General features: G+C 33.4%; 1 protein-coding gene across 1 annotated transcript in view; it reads left to right on the plus strand.

Moving 5' to 3' along the window:
* The window catches only part of LOC310898178 (uncharacterized protein), a 331,267-nt gene that overhangs the window by 176,284 nt on the left and 130,699 nt on the right, over positions 1 to 24,284 (plus strand). The window contains exons 22-26 of the mRNA XM_083832738.1: positions 6,619 to 6,678; positions 7,429 to 7,491; positions 7,610 to 7,667; positions 17,153 to 17,805; positions 18,341 to 18,399. Coding sequence (XP_083688864.1) covers positions 6,619 to 6,678; positions 7,429 to 7,437 — 69 coding nt within the window. The 3' untranslated portion in view covers positions 7,438 to 7,491; positions 7,610 to 7,667; positions 17,153 to 17,805; positions 18,341 to 18,399. The remainder of the gene's footprint in view (positions 1 to 6,618; positions 6,679 to 7,428; positions 7,492 to 7,609; positions 7,668 to 17,152; positions 17,806 to 18,340; positions 18,400 to 24,284) is intronic.

Below are 24,284 nucleotides of genomic sequence, written 5' to 3' on the forward strand. Positions count from 1 at the left end.
TATAGTTCATATATATGCATATAGCTGTGCATATTTATGTGCAAGAAAATCTATAAAATTTTAAATTTGAAATCCAAATATGGATTTAGGAGACTAAGTCGATCTTTTAAAATTATTGTCTCTGCTTTCAAGGTTGAAAATTACTCTAATGTGGGGATGTGAAGGAAAGTAATGTCTGTAACATTTTATTTTTGCGTTGAGGTGAGCAAGAAGAGAGAACAGTGTTTATCCAAAGAATTTCTTTGGTAATTTCTTCGGTAAAGGATTTAACCCCTGCCCTGTGGCACCTCTGAGATCTATCCTCTAGATCCAAGGTCTAGAAGACCCTTATTGCTTCAAAGTGGAAGCGTAGAAAGAAAGTGACAGCCATTTTGCTTAATAAGTTTGAATAATGTGCAGTAAATAACAGTTTTTTAGTCTCGCTTCCATTGGCCAAATTAAAGTGGAGTGATTTATGCTTTGCTTCCCTGTCGAATTCTTTCTGCTGCACTTTCCCCACCTCAAATCAGGCTTCACTTATACAAAAAGATTGTGTCATTTTATGTCAAAAAAATGGTACCTGAATCAGACCAATTGTATGTTCATCCTTGCTTAATTCCTTATTTCATATGTGTGATAGGTGAAGAAAAAAACAACCAACAAACAAAACCACAGTGTTTATTGTTTAACAGAAGTACTTTTCCCCCTTGGAATTCAATATAATTCCAATTAGCTTTAACCCAATACCCTAAGGAACGTGACATTCTAAGGGTCTTGTGTGTTTGAAGATATGGAGGCTGCTGGATTGATTAAATAAAGAAAGAAAGAAATAGATCAAACAGTAACACATTAATCAGGATGGACACTTACAGAATGTGTTCCTAAGAGAGAGATTTGATTCCGGTGAATATGAAATCTTTTTGTTTGCATCACCGTCACTCGAAAGGGAATTCAACTAATTCTTCTAGAATGAAGTAGCAGTTTATAAAATAATTATTAGTGAGTAACAGCATTAAGATACGATACTTCTTCAGGGCTTGCTTCAAAGAGATTAAAGAAGAAAGATTTACATTACATGCATAGAGAGCAGGGATTCGAACAATGCCATAAAGTAAAAAAAAAAAATAATAATTAAAAAAACCACTCTATTATCTGATGAATGTGTCAATTAAATATAACAATTAAGAGGAATAATTATGCCAATATGGTTTAGATACCACACTGCTATGTAAGATGAAATCTGGTTTTAAGAAATATATTTCATTTGTATCTACTTCTAAAGGATTAGATAATTGTTTATGGGAATGGTATTTATTAGTAATTACAGTCAGTCAGATAGCCTGAGTAGAGAAGGTAACAAAATTTATTCTGTTCACAGACCAGTCCAGAAAAGAAATTAAATGAACTCTGTGAACCCAAAAGTCCGTTTTGCTCACTTATGTTTTTTTTTTTTTTTTCAGTGGTGAAGAAGTGTAGCAAAGCAGAGGTGTGTTACTTTCACTCCAGCTGCAGAGTTTGGTGGGTTAGTGTATAGGCAGGAGGGCAGAAAGGAAGAATAAATTACATTTCTACGCAGTTTCTGTTTATGCTGTTGTACTCCTTATTTGTTTTTGGCAAGTTAAGCATAAATGACAAAGTAGTTCCCTGAACCAGGACTAAAAAGTAGCTAAAAAGCTGGGGGAGGGGGGAAGGATGTGTGTTTTTGTTTTAAACAAGCTATGATTTTTCGTTGCTTTTTGAATTAGGCAAAGGTTTTATGCTAGGACTCAAACTTTCTCAAACTTTTTGTTTTGCTTTCTAAATGGATTATTTGAAATTGTTGTGTACTTCCTGTGTGGGAATTTTCTGCCGTTATGCACCACTTAATGAATGGATGAGTCATCCAAAAATGAAAGTGTCAAAGAACAATGAAATGGGGAACAGGAACAGAAAGAATTATTTTCTATAATTTTTAATTATCCCATGAATTTGAAACTGAGATTTTTAAAAATTCTTTATTTTTCTAATCTTTGCAATATCTCATTAAAAATAATAAAGGGTCTGTTTAACTGTTATCGAATACTCTTTCAAGTATATTCCATCAATGAAGATAAAAAGATAACTTTGAAGAAGCAGACCTTATCTCTAAATCAAGCACAGAAAAAAAGATCCTGTAATCTTGTGGTGTTTACGAGCCTCTTTCTCTGAGAGTTGTTCTACTCTGAAGCTCATTGGAGGAGCCAAGTGTAAGGAAAGGAATGGTGAATTGCCCAGAGCAGCAAAATTAGAAGTCTAGCAAAAATGTATGGAGCAGGTTATATTCCAAAGATACTCCTTTATATTACTAGGAAAACAAAACAAAAAGAAAAAACAAGTCACACATGCAAATTCTTTTTTAATACTCTTCAAATCATGATCCATATGTATGAATGAGAGTTTCACTGCTTTTTCTTATTCCGTATTTTCTCACATTCACATATCACAAAAAGGCTTGAACTTTAGGAATACTGTAGTTTTAAGCAATTATCATTTCTAAATAGTTGTATGTCTTCCCTTAGGAAAGCATTTGGAAGCCTGCTTAGGAAGTATAGCTACTGAGTCATGCTTGAAGTTCAGTCCTCAATTTACACACTTTCTGTAGTTGCAGTTCTGTAAACAAGCTAAGATATAGTGGAAATCACCCTTATAGGAAGAGAGACTGTCTCTTGCATACTGATTTGAAAAATGTCTTAGATGCCTTGGTTGTAGATACTGCTATCGAAATACTGTTTTGAAAAAGCAAAGGTCAACTTCAAACTGTAGTTAAGGAAATATTAAGTCAAATTAAGTAGATAGTATATTCTGCCAAGCTGAATAACCAAGTTATTGAGGTATTTACTGGTGGTACCTTTGCACACCTGCATTGTACATCTGCAATGTAGTACCTACCATACAGACTGTAAATTCTGAAATTAGAAATTATTTGAAAAAAAAGAAAATTAAAAAGCCATCAGAATGACTTAAGAATTAGAAATTCTAAGGAACAGACTGAAGAGTTGAATTATTTTATTGTATTTCATCTGCCCAAGGTTAATTTGGGATGTAATTTAATTCTGATATATATAAGTAGAAGTATGAGGAAAAAATAATTTTTAATGATAGATAGCTTTAATCTGAAGAAAAAGGGAGAGCAAGATCAAATGACTGACAACCAATGCTCTCAGGTTAAACTAGAAGTGTTATTAAGGGTTTTTCCAATGATGGTGATAAATAACAAAGTGGATCCTCAACCCTCCCCACTTCCCACCCTCACTGGACTCATAAATGTAGAGAGAATGTCTTCTTAGAGGTTGTGTCCTAAGTTCAACCAAAAATTTGATCAAATGTTGACTATACATAAGCTCAAAACTGATTTTAATAGAGCCTACTGGGCTTAAAACCTACAAATATTTTTATGAAATATAATGCCATGGCTCCATGCTAATCTACAGTTAGTGCAATAGTATGGAGATCAGATTTATATGCAGTAAAATTAAGAATAATTACAACAAGTTATAAGCACAATGTATTAATCAAAAGCTTCATCCATACAGGGTACTACAAACATGGGTTGAAAAAATATTGGAGCATTCCAGGGACTTAGTAGAGCTTGATATAATCTACAGTACTGTGAGAAAACAGATTTAAATGGGATTTTTCAATTAATGCTGAATCTTGGGACTTGAGTATACAAGCAAACAATAAAAGGCAAAAGAGAGACCTTGGGAAAGAAAGAAAAATAACAAAAGATTATCAACTTTTAAAAACTGTCCAGCCTTTAAAATACGAGGCAGGAATAGGATAAATTAGCATATTGGGAATTTTTAAGGAAATGTGTAACAGAGCCTTTGATATGATTATCTTCTGGGCTTAAGGGGTGTTTTTTTCTTTTTTCCTTTCTTTTTTTTTTTTTTCTTTTTGCTTGTTTGTTTATTTTCCAGATAGGAAGAAAAATGATAGTGGATGTATTACCCACTAATTAATTTTGTTTCTTCATGTCCCTCCTTTCCTTTCTAGCTCCTTAACTTAAATGCTGAGGCTATGAAAAACAAAAACATATTAAGAAAACAAAGCAGTCTTGGCTAATTTTTTTTTTTTTTTTGCATCCCCTACATTTACATTTTAAAATAATTTTAAACCTGATACTACTATTTTTTAATATAAAAATGTTGAGTCATAGAAGTATTTAAAACAGTTTCCAGTTTGAACAAATAGTCCTTTTTCATTAAACATGAACACAGATGTTAAAAACAGTCTAAATAATTTGAGTATTTATTATTGTACTTCTAATTAATTTCTGATATAACAAAAGTCAGTTCATAATCAATGTTCAATTAGAAGACACGACACACTCTTCATGTGGTAAACCAAATCTCGTCAGGTAGAAGTCAAGGACAATATTTTTGTTGTATAACAGAATCTTCTAATGATTTTATTATTACTTTATTGATTCAGGTGCATAGTGATTAAATTAATAAATTTTACCCTGTTCACCTCATAAAAAAGATGAAAATATGACAGTCTTATAGGAAATAATGTCCTTTTTCAAATGCTTCTCCCAGATTAGTGATAAAGTATACAGGCAAATTCTTAAATGAAGACATTTCTCCATACTTGATCAACTATTCTGTAGCTTCCACAGATGGTTATGACTATCTTTAACACACAGATAAACTCAGAAATTAATAGGCCAAACACATATGTGCTCCTCTAATTCATACATTTCAAGAGTGAAATACTTTTTTTTTTTTTTTTCCTCCACTGGAAAAAAAAAAATCTATTTAAATATTTAGCTCTTCAAAAGCTTCAAAACATTTTATAAGGTAAGTACCATGCTATCCTTTCCATGAATGTAAAGACTGAAGTAATCAGCTGAAACACAAGGAAGGGGAAGAGACGAACAGGAAAAACATACTAATCTCTAAATCTGATGATCCTTCCGAATGTCTAATTCTTACACCTGGACAGATATTATACTGCATATCAGAAGCATCCTTACCTTTAGTCAGGTACTCCTGACCTTGTTATTTGCTCAGTTTGTAATGTGACATACATAATGCTGTAAGAATTGAACTGTTCAGCAGTGTCCAGGAGAGCACTCCTAACATTTCAGTGTAGTTAAGCAATTTCCATTCTAAAGCATGTATTTCCAAAATAATAATAATAGTAATAATAATAATAAACAACACAACAGTTTAAAGCAATACTACATAAGGAGTTGAATTCAGGCATTATACAGAGTTAATTTTTCATGCTAAAATTCATTTTCTACTTGTAAAAATAAATTCTGTCAAGATAATTATACTCTAAAAATTAAGACCGATCTTGGAAACTACTTGAGATTGGAATTTAGAATAAGGAAATAAGGCAATTCAACTTCTTCCCCACTCACAAGTGAAATCTTTCCACATATTAATGAAATTACATATCTTTGAAAGGATTGATTGAATGCTGTGGCACATTTGTATTTCTAAGATGCACAATGTATGTCTTAGAACAGATAAAATCCTAGAGGTTTAGAGGGAAATACTTCGGTACTTTTTATTTGTATGTTCTGATGAAAGCCAGAAGAAAAGAAAAGGCTAAGATCAGTCATCACAAATACACATCAGGAAAGTCTGGTGAGAAATGGAGTTAGAAATTTTGCTCTGGAGTTTGTGCGATGTAGTGACAGAGTCTTATGTGTCTGCTCCGCACAAGTATAGAAAACACTTCTGCTATTTCACAGACCTTAGCTATTTCACAGAATTAAATGTCCACTTGAGTTTTAAAGAAGTCTTTCAACCGTAAGGACTGATTTATTCTCTTATTAAGCAAACCATGTTAAACTTGTACTGAAACATTGTATTTTCTTAAAGTTTTGCAAACATCCACACCTGTTCAGGGAAGAAAAAAAAAAAAAAGTTATCTCTACTCATGTGTGCTTTTAAGGTTGGTTATAAGTAAGGAGGTAACACCAGGATTGAAGATGCTTTAGTTGTACTGTGTGATGAAGTTTGTGGGTGCAGCTGGTTATGTCAGCACATGCCAGCAAAGAAGCACTCAGTCCATTTCACCTTCTTAATTTGCTATCCATCCACCACCAAACTGGGAGTAAATTTTACTGCACTTCAGGTAATGTTGTAGTACAGATTTTGTGGTATAAACCTGCAGCATAAACATAACATATCCAGAAGGATCCAGAACCAGTTTAGACTCAAAATAAGGTATTTTATTTTCATGTAAGTGTACTAATTTCTACAAAAGTAATCTTGGTATAACTTGAAGGTGATAGAGCTGGTAAGAAAATGCCAGTTTGGTGGAATATTCACCTCTTCATAAAAATTTCTTCGCAAAAAGATATTAAATAAAAAATCAAGGTAATTCCATCTGATTAGAACAGGAATTAATTTCAACTTTAGTTCATTTCTGTGGGGAGATAGGTTTTTTATGGAAATCTTTGGAGAATGTGAACTCTCAATGCGGCCAAGGGTTGTTCAGCCATATTTCAATCACAAGAAATTTTAGGAGAAGTAGCCTTGAGATTATATTCCTGTTTTGGAAATGCTGATTCCCTGAAGATAAAATGAGAGAGTGGCGACACAGGGAGAAAAAAATAAAAAAAATCAAAGTTTTAGAAAATTGTTACTTTTTCTCTCACAGGCTCAAACTTTAAACTTTGCTGTCAAGGGAAGAAAGACGCATCAGGTACACCAGCACCTGGTCAGTATCTGGGTTTCATTTTGTTAGTTTGTCATTGCTTCTGGAATTACTTTTGTGACCATGGACACACAGATACGTCGAAAAGGAAAAAGATGAAAAAACCCACAGTGTTTCCTGACTAAATGAGGTGACAAAAAAAAAAAAAAAACTGAGAAAGCAAATAATGAATTTCAGGGAAAGGAGAACAAGCAACAGTGTGAACTTACAGCAACTGACATTAGGAGTGGTCGTACTTGAGCTCAGCTTGAAAAAAATAATAAGAAAAAAAAGGTCTCTTGTTTTTCAAGTATCCCACTTATTTGGAGTATCAATACAGTTTGGATCCACGAATAAGAAATAAAGGAGGGGTGGAAATATATTAAACTTTGGGTTTAATTCAGGAAGCACTTATTTCCTGTGGGGGTGATGGAGCACTGGCACAGGTAGCCCAGAGGGATTATGAAGTCTCCCTCCTTGGAGATCTTCAAGAGCCACCTGGACACAGTCCTAGGCAACCTGCCCTCAATGTCCCTGATTGAACAAGGGTGTTGGACCAGATGACCTCCAGAGGTCCCTTCGAGCCTGAACCATTCTGTGATACTATGATCAGTGTACTTTCAGAAGAGTCAGAACAGAGTCACATCCTTTCCCTTGTTAATACCTTCTTTAATTTGTTTTTGTATGCATTTTTTGGATTCTTGAACTGTAGCTAGTGTTATGGTATATTTACTCTTCATTACCCTTCATGCTGTTCTATACTCTTTATTGCAGATGCTCTGAACAGCAAAGAAGTGATCGATGTGTCAGAATTATTTTAGTTGTTGGAGAAACTGGGTAATGATAACATTGAAGAAACCTTTGGTTAAGGAAGAGTTCTTGTGGCTACAACTGGAAAATACTAGATGTTGGAGGGCTTTGTGCCCTAACCATAACATCGTCAGGTACTTTGCAGGACTGTTTGTGGCCCAGAGTCTGCTGCTGCCAAGGCAAGAAGATATTTTCATTTTAAGGTAAGTACCATAATGTTTAATTGGTTATCCTGGGGTTTGTTTTGTGCATCCTAGGAGTAAGAACTATTTCAGAAATGTTTTGTATTTTTTGAATCAATTATTTTACTGTACGTTTATTTAAAAATTTTAGTTTCTACTCTTCAGCATCACAGTCATAATGTTGTTCATATCTGACACAGTACATCAGAAAGGAGAAATACTAGAAGGCATTTTAGTCACAAAATTAATTTTCAGTGAAAAGTAAAGTTAATTTAAATTATCAAGGACACCTTGTTCTCTTCAATAGCCACATGTAACTGAAGCATTTTACATCTGGAGATGTCTTTTTTGCTTTTTCTTTAAATAACACGAAAAAATATGTTGTTCCTTTTCAACTATGAGGAAAGTGTGATGAGGTGTTCTTTCCTATTTGAAGTATGTTTGTGGTTTATTCTTTATGTTTGTGGTTTTATTCTTTTCAAACTCAATAATTTTTTGTTTCTAGTGTATGCATACATGAAGAGTATATTTTACTGCTAAGATAGAGATAAACTAGCTGCCTGAAAACAAATGCATGTGTGCGTGTGTGAACTTAGAATCATGATTACGTGGATTATTTGGGTAGAGAACCATCCAATTCAAGGAAAGTTTCTTAAAAAGAAATACTGTTGTAAATCTCTCTCTAACCATCTTTTCTAAAAAGTGTTTTTTTTTTTGTTTGTTTATTTGTTTTTCATATGGATTTGATAGTTCAAGTAGCAGAAAGACATAATTGTGTTTTTCAGGTTATGCTAGTTTTCTTTAAAGGAATACACAGTAATCGATCGTTACAGAACAGTTTTACTTGGTAGAATGCCAAGTAACAGCAGTATAAAATGCAGTTCTTAAAATATTTAAAATACAATTCAGTTAACTTTGAAGGCCTATAGAAAAGCTATTTGTAGGAAGAATGAAAGATAAACAGATTCATTTCTATTTTCTTCTCACAAATGTAAATGTAAATCATTTTTGAAATTCTGTGTCTTCTTGTGAATTTAGAAACTATAAAATTAAAGTCAAGCATTAAACTTTTATGAAGAGAACAAATTAGAGATCCCCTAGTAATAACTGAGCTATCACTACTGTTCTCAGTCATTTTGGCTGTCAAGTAGACATCTTTCTTTGTCTGACAAGGAACACATTTGCAATTCAGAACAACAAACTTTTTTTTTTTTCTTTATGGAGATAAAGAGTATATTAACTAACGTTCAACATCTGTAATATCTGTACAGATGACTGGAAAAAGGTATTTATATGGGAGTTACATTCCAAAAACTTTTCTTTAAAAAGTAATTTGTTCTGATTTATGATGTTCTCATTAACAGTTCCTTTCTAAGTACTGGTATTAACAGTGTTTTGATGCTGTTTGACCAAAACAAGAATAAAGGGAAGAGCAAATAATACTATTTGACACTTTTTCCTACTTTTGGGTATGTTCTGCTGCTTGACTGAATACTTCCATTAAATTCAGCACACAAATTACACAGTTAGGAAGTGTTTCTCCATGCCAGTCATTAGCATGTTCTGGAAGAAGAGAACAGAAGAGAAGAAAATAATCTTTTCTTTAACTTGTTCTGTGTATTTGACAGTGTTTTCTGTTCAATGCCATATCTTGAGTGATTTTTAATTTAAAGAACACTCAAAGGCTTATATGTATGGCAATATATAAAAATATATTTCTTATAAGAAAAGATTATACATCCCCACTTTTATTCGTAGGATCTTATCCTGATAACACTCTGGATGGTCATAGAGTACTGGATTTTGTAGCGGATTATCTACTTTGGGCAGTAGATATCAGTACTATCTGTTGACCACAACTGTAGAGTAATAATTAACTTTGGTATCAGCATTAGTGTCCATTCATAAGAGAAAGTGGCAATACTGTGGAGTTATTTCAAATGTTGTGTATCGACATTATGATAATCCCTGTTCATTCATGACTAAACTCACTTGAGTTGAAATTGCAACTCGTTGGAAAAAGAACCTGCTTCAGACATGAGGTGAACTGTTGTTCAGCAACTACTGTTGCTTTTGCATCTTTTAGAGCATGATGAGATGAATATACCTTAGATAAGGAAACAACTGTACTACCATGGAAGCAGTCACACAGGGATACTCTGTATTACTGGACACTTGTATCACCTATATCTAAGGATACTTTGTTCTGATAGGTCTTACATCAATATCAGTTGTTAGAAACTGTAATACTTCCAATTTTTTTCTTTTTTATGCTATTTTTGTAATCAAAACATTTTCTAGCTCAATACAAACTGCTTTCCAAAATGCAAAAAAAATCAAAATGCAAACTCATTTCTTGGTAGTGAAGGATGAACAAATAAGGTCTTAATTTTTTAATCATCCATCCATATTAATAGTATTCATTTGGCGTGCACATAATGGCATTTATCAGAGCATGTGAAAATACTTGACAAACCCTTTATTGAGCCTCTTAACACTTGGGAGGATTAAATCTGTCTTCCAGATAAATTCATTAATAATAATGTGAGAAATACTTCTTTTTACTTCTCTGTAAGCTATGATAAAGATTTTGAGCTCAGTCTGAAAAAATAAAATGCTTCTGGTGGTCCCTGTTCAAAGTCATCTGAAGTGAAATGTGGTGATGCAGTTAGTAGACAAGATCTGAATAGATGACATTTTTTGTACAACAAATGAAAATTAATTCACTCCATGACCTATATAGAGAGCAGAATGTGTGGAAGGACTGAGGGGTAGAGATAAGGGTTCGTAAACATATAGAGTGATGATGACAGTGGGGTCCAGATGGGAGGGGACAAGAGTTAATCAAGTTTTCAGTTCATATACAGAAACTCCTCTGTACTGGAAAATTGAATATTCCAATGCAATAGCTAATTATTCTTGAGGGAACCAAACTGAGGGCAAAAATAAACTCTAATTATTACTAAATTGATTATGTTTGTTAGATTTTGAGAAATTTAGTTTGGGGTTCCTTGTCATCCAGCATTACCTCTTCCTAAGTCTTCTAGTCTAGCTGGTATTTTGTTGCTGTTAATGTAGGCATAACGATAATTTTCTCTGAAGCTGGAACAGTTTAACCTTTTTTCAGTAGGTCACTGAACAGGGGTGACTGTGGAAAGGGTCTGAAACACTTCTGAGCTTTAAGCTCTGTAATTATACTATGTAACACTCTGTAAACACATTCCTTAATGCTGGCTAGAAAACTAAGATAAATTGTCAGAGAGGTGAGGCAGGTAGCTTACCTTACCTTCAGGAAGAATACAGAGTCTGGGTTAAGATAAGAGAAGGAAAAGACTAGGGGTCCTGCAGTGGCTACAGTTCAGTGAATTAAAGAGCGATGCATGATGCATGAGAAACTGCAGGAAGCATTCAAGGAACAGGTCCTGGTCTAACAAAGGAGGGGCTTTAATTTCTTGGATTTTTAATATTAACACACTAGACATGAACAAATTCTTGGAAGTGTGGAGGACAGTTTCTTATCTCAGAGGTTCGATAAAGCAGCTTAGATGTAATATTCGCAGCGAAGATAAGGGAGAACAAATTGAGCATGTGAAGACTGAAAGGTAAGTGAAGAGGCATAATGGTAACATGATGTAGTTCACAATTCTAAGAAATAGGGAAAAAAAAGCAAGAGCAGAAGGATGGATACAATTCACTTTAACATTACTTAATACTGTCTTGAGAATTTAAACTGGGAAAGAACCCTTTTCCTTAAACTACTTCCTAATTTTATTTAATTTCTGAATACCTATTAGTATAATATTCACCTGTTAATACTGTGGCTTCTGAGAGCACTTAGCATGAAAGCATAGAGGAAATGATGGTTACTGAAGAAGAAAAGGCAATCACTAAGATCTCTTAGAATCTGAAAATAAAAGCAAAGGAGTCATGTAAAAGGAGAACCAAAAAATTATGATCAAATTTAAAAATTAAGGTTAGCATAACCATGTGGGGATAACCAGAAAAAATCTAAGCAGCAGTATAAAATGAAAATACCAAAAGATAGAAAAAAACAACCAGAGTTCTACTAGATATGCAAGAAGTAAAATTAGAGGAAGGCAAAGGGTCATGTAGTTTTACTGATTAATAGCAACAAGAATAGTTAACAGGAGACAAGGTGGAGTGCTGAAAGGCAGTCAAGAGAACAATCCACACACTGGATGAATTAAAGAACTCAGTTCCCGATGAAATTCACTGCAGAGTATTTAAGGAAGTAGCCTAAGAAGTCTCTGAATATTAGCAATTATCCTCTTGAATTAATGGAGGCTGTCCTTTAAGTCCCTGGAGACTTAAAGAGCAAACATAGGAACTTACCTTTAAGGAAGAAAAAGATATTTCTTGGGAAATAAAGACCATTCAGTGTAGCTGGGATACACTGAAAGTTATTTGGAAAAAAAATATGAATAGATTTATAAGCATCTAGGAGATAATAAAGTGATTAGGACAGGTAACATGGATTTGTCCAGAATGAGCAAGTCTAATTTTCTTCTTAAACGAAAACACTGGCAGACTGGATAAAGCAGGAATACTAGATATGTTATATTCTGACTTTAGTAGAACTTTTTGCGTAGCTTTCTTCATAGCTAACTGGGGAAGCATAATGTAAATAGATTATTTCAAATTAAGATGAAAATGAAAAATTGGAAAAGAATACCTCTGGGGTGATTACCTGTTGTAGGCAAAGTGGGAAAATTTAATTTTTAAGTGAATTACTCTAGATACCTTTTCTGGATATTATTCTGTTCAGGATTTTTGTTAGTTAATTGCATATTGCCCTACTTCAGTTACAACTGGTTTTGTGCTTTCAACAATCAGGATGAAATACTGTTTATATTTTGGGCATCTCACTTTTAAGAAAGAGATAGACAAGGAAGATAAACATACAATGTCTTTAGGTAGTCTTACTTTTCTTCTGGAAAAGTTTACCTCCCTCTGTGTTAGATTGTGTAAGGACATTGGTGAGACCAAGATAAGTATTTCTCTTTGGTAGCTGAAGAGAAAACCTTATTGGTGTTGCAGGCAGCTGTCTAATACACAGCAAAACTCACTACAGGCTCAGAAAAGATGTGCTTTTTAGGAAACTTAGAATACTTCAGAAGAGAAAGAAGAGGGGACAAATTATCTTATATGCAAATGTTTGCTTTTGGTTCCACAAGGCCTAGGAAAGCCTTTGATTTGGCTTGATTTGTAGGGAAGATGAGTTTTGTTACATATAAGAGAAAAAATTATATATATATATATATATATATATATAAAAGCACAATTAAGCAAAAGGAAATAAATTCCTTAAGGAGTCTGTGACATCTCTCTATTAAAAGAAGTGTTCAGAAATAACCATCTATCAGGGGTAGTCTGAGTCTTTCTAACCTTGTTTCAGTGCAGGGGGGTGAACTAAGTCAGCTTCCAGATAAGTTCCAGCCATACTTCTGTGTTTCTATGATATCATGGATGTTTTTTCTCTGTGACTGCACAAAAATATCTGGATGCCCGAAGCCTGTAATTAAAACATCAGCTGAACAAAGCAGGGTTGTAAATTTCAACTCATATGAGAGACAGATCACGACACCAATGTGTCAATTGCCTGCCACAGAAAACTCTGAGAAGAGTTTCTTTTCTATGATATTTTAGCTCATCAGTCACTAGTTTTTAATAAGATAACTTGTTTAATTTTTGACCTCTAAATTAATAAGCAGATGTTGCCCTTTGACAAGTGTTTCAAATGAAAAACTGTTATCCTTAAATAGTTTTTCTGTCATTTTGACCTAGTTGTTTTGATCCCGAACTGTCTTTAGTTAGTAGTTATACAAATAGGTTTTACAGACAAACATAATCCATTTATTTTGTAATGCAAAAATAATTTGTTTAACATTCAGTGCCAGTTGCATGGCTTAGTGTTTAATAGTTATATGCCCACTGTACTCTGAATTTGCTGTTATTTGATTGGTGTTAGTTTTCTTCCCTCTCTGTCTACAGAGGTAGTATATCTGATATCTCCCGAATTAGTCACTGTGGGATTCATTTCTTCTCACCTCACAGACTACTCATATTTTCTTTGATCAAAAGAACAATGAAATGTTTTATTCCTTTGTAAAACATACAAAAGTAACAATTTTAATTGGTACAGACTCAGTCCAGCAACATACATGAGATATTTTCAATAAAACATTGTTATGAAAATGATAAGTGTAATGATCATATATCATTAATACTTGCTGCAGAGTGATGTTCCTGTGAAAACATGATCTTAGAAAATATCTTTCACCATTTGCATGTCTCAGAAATATATCAATTCCTAAGAGAAAAACTACATGTTTTTCAGTGTGTTTGATCATTCAGATCATTCGATTGCCAAGTTTTTGCCTTGACAGTGGAATAGGTAAGCATGATGAGAAAAAGAAAGGGAGAAAGGAAAAGAGGAAAAAAGAAGGGGAAGGAAAAGGGGACAAGGAGGAAAATAGGAAAAAGAAGAAAAGAGTAAGAAGGGAACCTTCTTCCTGATCCTAGTAAATACTGGGCTGTTATAAAGACTGTTATCTCAGCAGAGTCAACATTTATGTCTTGAAGGCTTGCTATGGAATAATAATATATTAATTAACGGTAGGCTTTCAAACAATTTCTGTTGATTTAACAGTGGTGAGATTTAATACTGACTTCCATGGGATCAGAACCAAGTCAACAATGAGCTCCTGTGTAAACATATTTCTAATTGAAAAGATTAGGAACTCTTAATACAGCTGTTACTGTATGTGTCTAATACAATATTTGCATTATTTCTGATAGAGTATTTGGTACTATTTGAAAAAAAATCAAAACAGAAACAAAATAGATATTTCTTCTCACTGTTGTATAAGGTCTATGGAAGAACTCTATTTTTCTACTGCCAAGCTTAAGAAATGTTTTGCTTTAATATTTGCCCTTTCCCATCCTTATCAAATGCATTATACAGAGAACTCCAAAAGAACCCCTTAGAAAGTTCATTTATTTATTTTACTAAATTACTTAGTGTTTTTTTTCCCCACGAAGATTGTAGCTTTTAGAAACAATTCTTGGAAGACAGGTACCATGGGAGAGCTAACTCCTCACAACTTAGTTACTATTAATAAAACTAGTTAATATTCTGCCATTATCTGACTAAAATTGAGAAAATGTGTTAACAATCACACTGTTGTCTTGCAGACTTGTGGCAACCTAAAAGTTTTACTTTATACTCCATAAAGACACAGCAGAGATAATATATTTTCATGATGTCTGACTGCTGTTTTTAGTAGGACTATCAGACCAGAACATGACTTCAGCGCTAGTGAACCTATTTCCCAAATCATTTCTACCAGTTCACAGTCATTTTGTGTGCTCAATTTCTCCAGTCATTGGTCACAGCCAATACAGATTCACTGTTTAAGTAACTTAATTTCAGCAAAGCTTTTGATGCTGTTTCTCACTGTATGCTTCTGGACAAAAAGTCCAGTATACAATTAGAAAAAAAACATAATACAACGGGTGAACAAATGGCTGACAGATCAGGCTCAAAGGTTTATAGTAATTGGGGTTAAATCAGACTGGAGGCTCTAGTCACTAATGCAGTTCCCCAGGGCTTCATTTTAGGGCCCGTTCTCTCTAATGTTTTTATAAATGATCTGGATGCAGAATATGAATGGACACTACGGATGTTTGCAGATGATTCTAAAGTAGGAGTAGCTGTTAACTTGTCTAACACGACAAGTCTAACAAGAGCAAGTGCTGGATTCTGCACCTGGGACAGGGCAATCCTGGATATACGTACAGACCTGGGGGGTGAGAGGCTGGAGAGCAGCCCGTCAGAAAGGGATCTGGGGTTCAGGTCAACGGCAGTTTAATATGAGTCTGACTTGGCAGCCAAAAGGGCCAACTGTATTCTGGGTGCATCAAGTGTGGCATTGCTGGCTGCTCAAGGGAAGTGATGGTCCCTCTCTCCGGTCTTGGTACAGCTTCACCTCAAGTACTGTGTGCAGGTTTGGACTTTACGATATAAAGACATAAAACTATTTGAGGGTGGCTGATGGAAGGCAACAAAGATGGTGAAGGGTCTAGAGGGAAAGATGTATGTGGGGCAGATGAAGTCGCTTGGTTTGTCCAGCCTAGAGAAGAGAAGGCTAAAGGGTGACCTCTTTGTGGCCTACAGCTTCCTCATGAGGGAGTAGAGGGAGAGGCGTTGATCTCTTCTCTCTGGTGACCAGCAATAGGACAAAAGAGAGTAGTACCATGAAGTTGCTTTGTCCAAAAATGTTTTTTTGCATTATGCCGGTGAATACAGTTTGCAGTATTTGATGCTTACAAAATGTTTAATGAGCTGGTAAAACACTTTTATGTCTTTTTCTACTTTTATTTTTTTTTATTCATGGAAAATATACACCTTTGCAAGGAATTATTATTTTTTTTCCTAGAAAGCTATGAAAATAATGAAATAAATGATTTTTTTCTCATATTTGAATTATTTACCAAAAGCATGTTTCATGTAGCATAATAGACAACTATTTACCACAAGATTGGAATAGATCTTATAAAAACATGAAACAAGTTTTCTTTCTTATTTACTAGTCTTTAGCTGTTTTGATGAACACCTGACATCGAGCATGTATACAACATGATGTCTGTATGGAACAGCTGGAGAACAGCACAGATATTTTAAGCTAAACTTCTTTTAGTAAATTGCTCTTAAAGGTCAAATTAGCAGATTCAGTCTAACCTAAAGTATCATGGTGTTACGAAGTGAACCTTCAGTGCCTATCTCAGCCATTAGTAGAGATATAGTGATTGGCGTTCAGTGATGAGTGGAGCCTTACTGGAAAAAAATCTGCAATTTATTCAGACATAACTAGAAATGAGACATCTAGCTAAACAAAATATACCACATCACAGGTTTTGAAAATGTCAGTGTATTTATTTAATATATTTATTTATTTATTTAATAGTATTAAAAGTATTATAAAAGCATATAAAAGTATTTAATAGTTTTGTTTATTTTTCAAAAACAAGTTATGGGGAGCAAATAATAGCATTTTGTTGTGCAAACATTGGCATACTTTTATCAAAATTAAATTATTTAACGTAAAACTTCATAAGCTACAAACAGAAAATGATGTCTTTTAATATTAACGTTAATATTCCATTTGTTAAATGTTAAGTCTAAGCATCAGAAATTTGATTTGTTTTAGCAAAGCTCTCTGTAGCAAACATGTGCCAAGACACATAAATACAGAAATATTGGTTATGTTTTAAATATATATTTTGCTATTGTTTGAAAGGGAATAAACATCACTGTTTAGAAACGTGTAAGTTTGGTATTTATTACACTTTCGCCATTAAAATGCCTTTAAGAATCATTTCAGTTGAAAGAAAATAATTTCTAAGCTTTTCCATCTGGAAACAGCTTGCTTCATATGATCAAAAAGACATTTATATACTTTGATTAAATGGTCCTTTCAAAACAGCAACATGAGGAACCATTCAAGAACTGGAAACAAGGTAAGTTTTTCATATGAAAAGGTTCTTCAGGGGAGGAAATGAGATTTTAAAAAAATCATTTAGAAGACATGGAAGTATATATATTTGCCCTCTTGTTGCTAAATAAGAGCTGTAGATCTTTGTAGATCTTTGATAAAACTGATAAGAATCCAAATTTAAGGGATTACAATAAACTGTGTAATTAATAATAGGGAAAAAAAATAGGGAAAAAAAAAGTGTTCAGAAATAAATGGACTGGTCTGTCTTAAAGAAATTGAAGTAAATATGAATAAGGTCTTAAATAAAGTTCCAAAAGGACAAATTTTGCCCTTGGAAGAATAAGGATGTATCCTGTGGAGCTCAGTGATGCATACGAGGGCAAAATTTGACTTAATGTGCCTGAAACGTGAAAAAGAAAGTTTATGAAAAAAGGGCATTAACTTTGTTAACCTGCAAGGCTGTCACACTGCTTACCTTTTTACTTATGATGAGTGAGCTCTCGGAACAAAAACCTTTCCTGCTCTGTCCTACTTTTTTTTCAACTAGATTTTTTCATCCTAGTTCTGTTTAGGGATTAAGTTCAAAACAGTATACTGGATGAAATATGTATTTGAGATTGGAACTATTTGGAACTACCTCCGTAAGTAACAGAATCTTGTTCAACACTAGTTAGTCTGAGTATAAGCAGCTTATTTATAAAAGAAGTGGTGATTTTTCTGTTTGTTTACATCCGATGAGCCTACAATAATAAAAAGTCTAAAAACCGAAGGAAAAGATTACCTAAATTCTAAATTTATAATCTTAATCACCATATGGTTCATAAAAAAAGTGTGTACTTAGTGTGAAATGAGTAAATGTACAACAGGTAAGATACTTAGATTTTCCTATTATTGTTTATCAAATTTTGTTCCTTCTGAAAGAGTTCTGGTAGTAGAAAGTTCTAACGATTTAAGAAAACTAATAAAATCCTGAAAGTAGAAGAATAGAAATATAGACATCTTTGCTGTAAAGTAGCAGGAAGAATTTATACCTGATGGGTTTAATTCAACTTCAGAACTAGGGATTCAACGTTTTCTGATTCTGTGAAGCCTATATTCATAGAAACTTCAAAACTGTGGCTGCACAGACTTTTCAAGGGTGAGGACTGAGGAACCCTATTGTTCTTCCTCCTAAAGGGAATTCCAGGTTTCTAGAAGAAATTACATATACTTGGAAAAAGAGACACTACAAGATGGTGAGTAAAACTATATCCCAGTATTTATTTAATCTAAAGTTAACAGATGTTCTACTCTGACGTGTATTTTGTTACTTTATTTGCAAACATTTAGCTTCTTAGCACAAGGTATTCATATGTGTATATGTGTCTCATATTCTTAGCAATAAAAAAAGGCTAGAATAAGATCTGAATGAAAATGCAAAAATGAAAATGTATATATTGTTTTGCTCTGTTTCTGTTTTTGTTGTTGTTGTTTGTTTTCGTAAACAAACAAAACTATTATTTAGGGATGGAGAAGAGTTATAGACCTTTATATCAATGCAACATTAAGTTTGAGATGCAGAACCAGTAAGATTAGGAACATCAAAGTTAAGAATCCACAGATCCTACACCTGTCACCTTTAATGCATGTACTATGATATGGAATTTGATTATCGGTATCCTCTCTATCTCAGTTACCTGAACATTAACATAAGAGTGGTGAGACCTTACCAGACAGGGGCATCTCTATATGGTTTGGAGATATCCCAGTCTGCTGAAATTGGGAAAGCACTTTGCACAGCAGAGAGACCCAAGTCTGCTTGTCCATATTTCTTTTCAGTAGCACAGTTAAAATCAAAAGAATCAGAAGACAGGAAAAATAATCAGCTCTCAGAATCTGAATCAGCATTTCAAAATCTACAATGCCTATTATGTATACAACAAAATGCCAGAGTAGAGGCTGAATACATTGGTAGTCTTGTTTACAGTTTTTGAAGTGCTTGGTAAGGAAGGGAAAAAGGAGGAAATGGAAGAGGTAGAAAAATAGATTAGGAAAATGAAGGCTTCAAATGAAAATCATAGATATTTATGAAAAATCACAGGTACTTACAGAGTAGGAACATAAATTTTACTTATTTGATTTTTTTTTTTTTTTAAGCTTTCGGGTAATCACGATAGCAGAGAACTTGTACTCTAAAGAAACTTTAAAGAGAGGTATTATAGATGGCATACCCCATGGCAGGGGGTTGGAATTATATGATCTTTAAGGTCCTTTCCAACCCAAAACTATTCTTGATTCTGGAATAAGTACTCTAACATGTATCTTCCTATTCTGAAGCCAGTATTCCTATTCTGAAGCTACTGCTAGCCACTACGAACAAACTTCATGAACTTATTGTTCTTGTTTAAAAATAATGTGCAGTGCTTTAGTGTTAATTTTGAAAACAACACCAGCAAAACAAACAAACAAGAAGTCTAATCTTTCAAAATAAAAAAGGAAGAACATGAGAACATGCATTTAACATATTGCTACATATATAGAGGTTATTTATGAGTGAATCTTGTATCCCAGGTAATAATTCTTACTTTATTATTCTAGCAAAGTTCTGCCTCACTATTGGTATTCCTAAAGACATTTTTTTATGATATTAAAATACGCTGCACTGATCACTTTACAATTGTAATAGTGTTGTATCATATCGTATCCATAGGATTTCGTACCAATGTCAGGGAAATTTGAACAAATTAACTTAATGCTGAGTAGTCTATAAATGTTACCTAGATAGTTTCAGCGTTGTAGCTTATCATCAAGATTTTTTATAAAGTATTTCATGTACTGCTTCGGTTTTAAGGTAGAATATGCAAATATGGTATTTCTTTGATATCTGTCTTCCTCACCTCCAGTCTGGAACTATTGTTGAGAAGATAAATCGTAGCACTCATTTACTTTCCTATTACAGTAACTAATATTTACTGTTCTCAGAAATATACCTTTGCTCCATATTAGGTGTTTAAGCCAGGAAAGCTTCCAAACAGTCCTTACATTTTTCACTCTCCTTGTTTAAGTGACTTGCAAGCAATTAGGTTGTGGTTATGTTATCAATGTGGAAGATCGGTTGAGACTTAGTGAAGTCAAATTTCATTTTTAAGTATCTGAAATATGCATGAGCATTCCAATGGTTCAATAGATCATGGATGTAGATTTAATAAAGTAAAATGATGACCACAAATAAAGGCATTCTATTTTATTGATAAAGCTGATGCAATAACTTTTGCTATACTGTACTTATTATCATTTTTATTTCTGTTGATATCATCTCTTCCTCTTAAAAATGCCAGATGAATTTCTTCTTTATTCTACTTAACATAACAAACCTAAAAAAGGCTTTATTGAAGACACAGTAAATGCAAACATTAAAAGTGACAAACAAACGATGATATTTAGATATAAAAGAAATAACAGTCATTTAGGTGAAATTGCATTTATAAAACAGTACCTTTATTTCTTTTTCTCCTTTTTAAATACTTCATGGTGTCATACTTTCTTTATGTTATGGCATGGCTACTTTTATTTAATGACAGTCATTTGCAACATCAAAATACATGTTATAAATTTGCATTCTCAGCACAAAATAATACAATTCCAGGATAACTCACTCCCAAAACAAATGAGAAATTTGAATAACAGTGAAATAAATATGAATTATGAGATTTAAGTTTCATAAAATATATATAAATGTGATTAGGCAAAACTAAAATATCAATATTGACAAACTATAAAGGATATTTTTATTTTTATTTTTTATTTTTTGCTATACGTAATATATAGCTGATAGTTTTATTGCTAGAAAATATCTAAACAACATTTTTTTTCCATAAAATTTAGGGAAAATATTTTCCACCTTCTCATATGATACTTCTTTACTATTGAGGTAGCAATTTGTGTTATGAAAACAACATCTTTTCCCAAAGGATAGCTTAAGTGAACGGTAATAGATTAACAGACCATTAAATTCTTGGTTAAAGACCAACACAAATTGGCATGACTAAAACATTCTACCACCTGTTCATATTTCTTTTTTTAAATGAGCATAATGGACTCAATCCAACTCCCAAAGGAAAAGTGTCCATATCAGAAATATCACCATAGCTGGCATTAATTGGCATGTCTTTTGGCAGTTCCAAGGAGAAGCTAAATGGCATTAAGACTGAACTATCCCGCCATCCAGAGAGAAGTTACCTTAAAGACGGTTTTCAGTAATATTTGCAGGAAGTCTGGTGTCTGCCTGTTGGTCTCATCTCTACCTTTGTCAATAGAATGAAAACAAGCCTTCTCCTTCCAGACATATGAGTCTAAAAGCATTCAGTATTACTGCACATGAAAAAAAAAAAAAAAGCCACAAAATTTTCAGTCTTTTCAAACTAAACAGTAGCTGGAATGACTAGTCCAGAATTCTTCAGACTCTCCCAAATGGTTTCATAAACTTCTGTAGCTTTGCTATTACAACTACTGATTTCCATGGAAGTTTATTGGAGACTGAATGGATGAAAGCAGGTGCTACGCTATTTCACATAAATATAATGTCTTAGATATAATCTATGTTGCCTTTGCTGCAAAATATCTAAATTGGTAAGAACAGCAAAGATATATGTCCATAAAAACAGCAAATGGCTGCTTGTTTAAAATGATGTCTGTGGAGAGTAAACTGAAGCCATAAAAGTAAACTATGAAAATAAGATAGCTGGGCAGCCACCATTCTGACACATAGATTAAAAATAAACTATTAGGACCAACATCAAACATTTAATAAGTGCACGAGAGAAGATATAGCTAGTTCCACAAAATAAATAAATAATAAATAATAAATAATAAAAAGGAAATGAAATAATCAACAGAAAAACTGGGGTTGTTTTTCTTAATATTTTCATTTCTTGAAAAATATAAGGACAATTTACCATTTTCTCATCATAGTATATATTCTTTCTATTCAGAAGTAGGAGAGCCTGTTCAGATGTAGGAGATAATATGAAACTATCCAGTTTTATAGATTTTCTTGTTGATTAGCATTTTATTAGCAGTCCCAACATATAAATCACAGAGTTATAAATTATGAGATTGGAGTAGTCGTGATCATCAAATTAGAGCTCCTGAATATCATTTACCGTAGGATTCCTCCATATGTTTTATGATTTAAGTAGATCTTTTAGAGGAAAAACAAAACAAAACATTTTTTGTTATGAATAATAATTAAAAAAAAAAAAACAGCAGTGGAAACTCTAGCTCAGCCCTAGAGGAACAGTTTGAATGGGAAATTATTAGAGCTTTTATGATTAATTAAGTTTTGATTGGTGATGGGAAAAAAAAATGAATCTGAAGCAAAAATGTTGAGTTCAATCTTAGAACAAAACATATGGTGTTTCTCTGTCTATATTAAAGAAATGGAGGCTGAAAGCTGCCAGGCTTGTATAATCTGTATTTTAGTCCTTGGCTAGAAAATAACCCTGGGGGATGATTTCAGCCTTTTTATTACTGATCTTCTAACAGCCTGATCATATCAGGAGCTAGGAGGAAAGGATAAAGAAACTTTCTATTGATCTTTCCTTGCCCTTTAAAGTTGATCTTTCTTTCTGTCCCTAGGTTTGTTTCAATTCTGTTTTCATTTCTATCAATTGTGCAGTGTTGGGATTCTCTCTTGAGTCTTGATTACTTTTTCATAAGCATACACATGGCAGATGTGCATCATAACCAAAAGAAGACCAGTATGTCCCATCCTCACAGTCAGAAACGACAGGGATCAATCCCACTAAGACATGGCGTATTTATTTTTCCAAGCGCAAACTCTGAACCATTCCAGCTGAATGTCTCAGAAACATCTTGTCTTAACTGGTCTCATGGATATTAGTCCTCTGTAGTTTTCCTGTTTTTTGTTGTTGTTTGTTTTTAGAAAATGTACCTAACTACCAAATATCCAAATGAAATGACTTAAAACAGATACTCATAGAGTTGTCATCAGCTTCTCATTCACTAGTATTTTTATTATTATTATTTTAAAATGCTCAATATTCATTCTGATAAATTTAAAATGCATTCTGATATGAAAAAATAGAAATAATAATTTACGGGTTGAAAAATGAAATCAAAGGGGAAAGAAAGCCAAAATCAAATAGAGTAAAAATAGACCAGAGAAAAATGCAGTAGGCAAATCAAATATAAAGCTAAAATTAAAAGTCTGAAAGGATGATGAAATACAAAACAGCCCCACACCCAGGCTGTATCCTGGAACCAGGACTGTGAGAGGACTGTGAGAGAATACTCAAGCTCCAGCTGTAGAAAACTGTTTGGGAGTTTTTACTCAGGACAGGGAGCCTGAAGGTATGTCCAGCCTTGATTAAAAAAATTAAATAACAGAAACATCCTTTTAACTCTCTTTGCTCTTTATCACTTACATTTTTTTTTTTTCCTGAAATTACAGGAGGTTTGAGTTCAGAAATGTTTAATTAAACTAACTTCCTTTTTAGAGTCATTAGAATGCTACACATCACTGTATTAGCCAAACTATCTTCTCAGTTAAAAAAAAAAAAGTCTGTATTCCAAGCAATTTCCAAGCAATAAGTATTTTTGTGCAGATGTACCCCAGTTTAACCCTCTTTTCTGGACTGGCTTCATGAAAGCATTTTGAGAGACATTTTGAGAAAAAGAAAACAGAGTATGTTATCAAGATTTACAAAATCAGACAGGTGGTAAATGCAAAACTGTTTTTCACCAAATTTCACAGAACTAAAACTAGAAGGCAATCACTGAAATTACTAGGTGATGTAATTAAATTAGACAAAAGATCGTATTTTTTCTCAGTAGGTAGAAAACTTCTGGTTGCAGGGCAAACACTATTAGTAGATTTAAAGCAGGGTTAGACATGGATGGAAGGTTCATAAACAGGTAACAGCAGGAGCAGGCAAGCATGTATATTTTATGTCCTTAATTCAATATGAATGTTGAGGAGTACAGGTGGAATGGATTGCATACAATGACCATGTTATGCGTCCTCCCTAAACTGCTTCTTTTCTCACTCTGTCTGTAAGGCACACCAGTGATCTTAATCTTTCTTCCCAAACAGCAGAAAATACAAATAATTTGTCTGTCA

The sequence above is a fragment of the Anser anser genome (genome assembly GCF_964211835.1).
Source record: "Anser anser genome assembly, chromosome: 4".
Lineage (NCBI taxonomy): Eukaryota > Metazoa > Chordata > Aves > Anseriformes > Anatidae > Anser > Anser anser.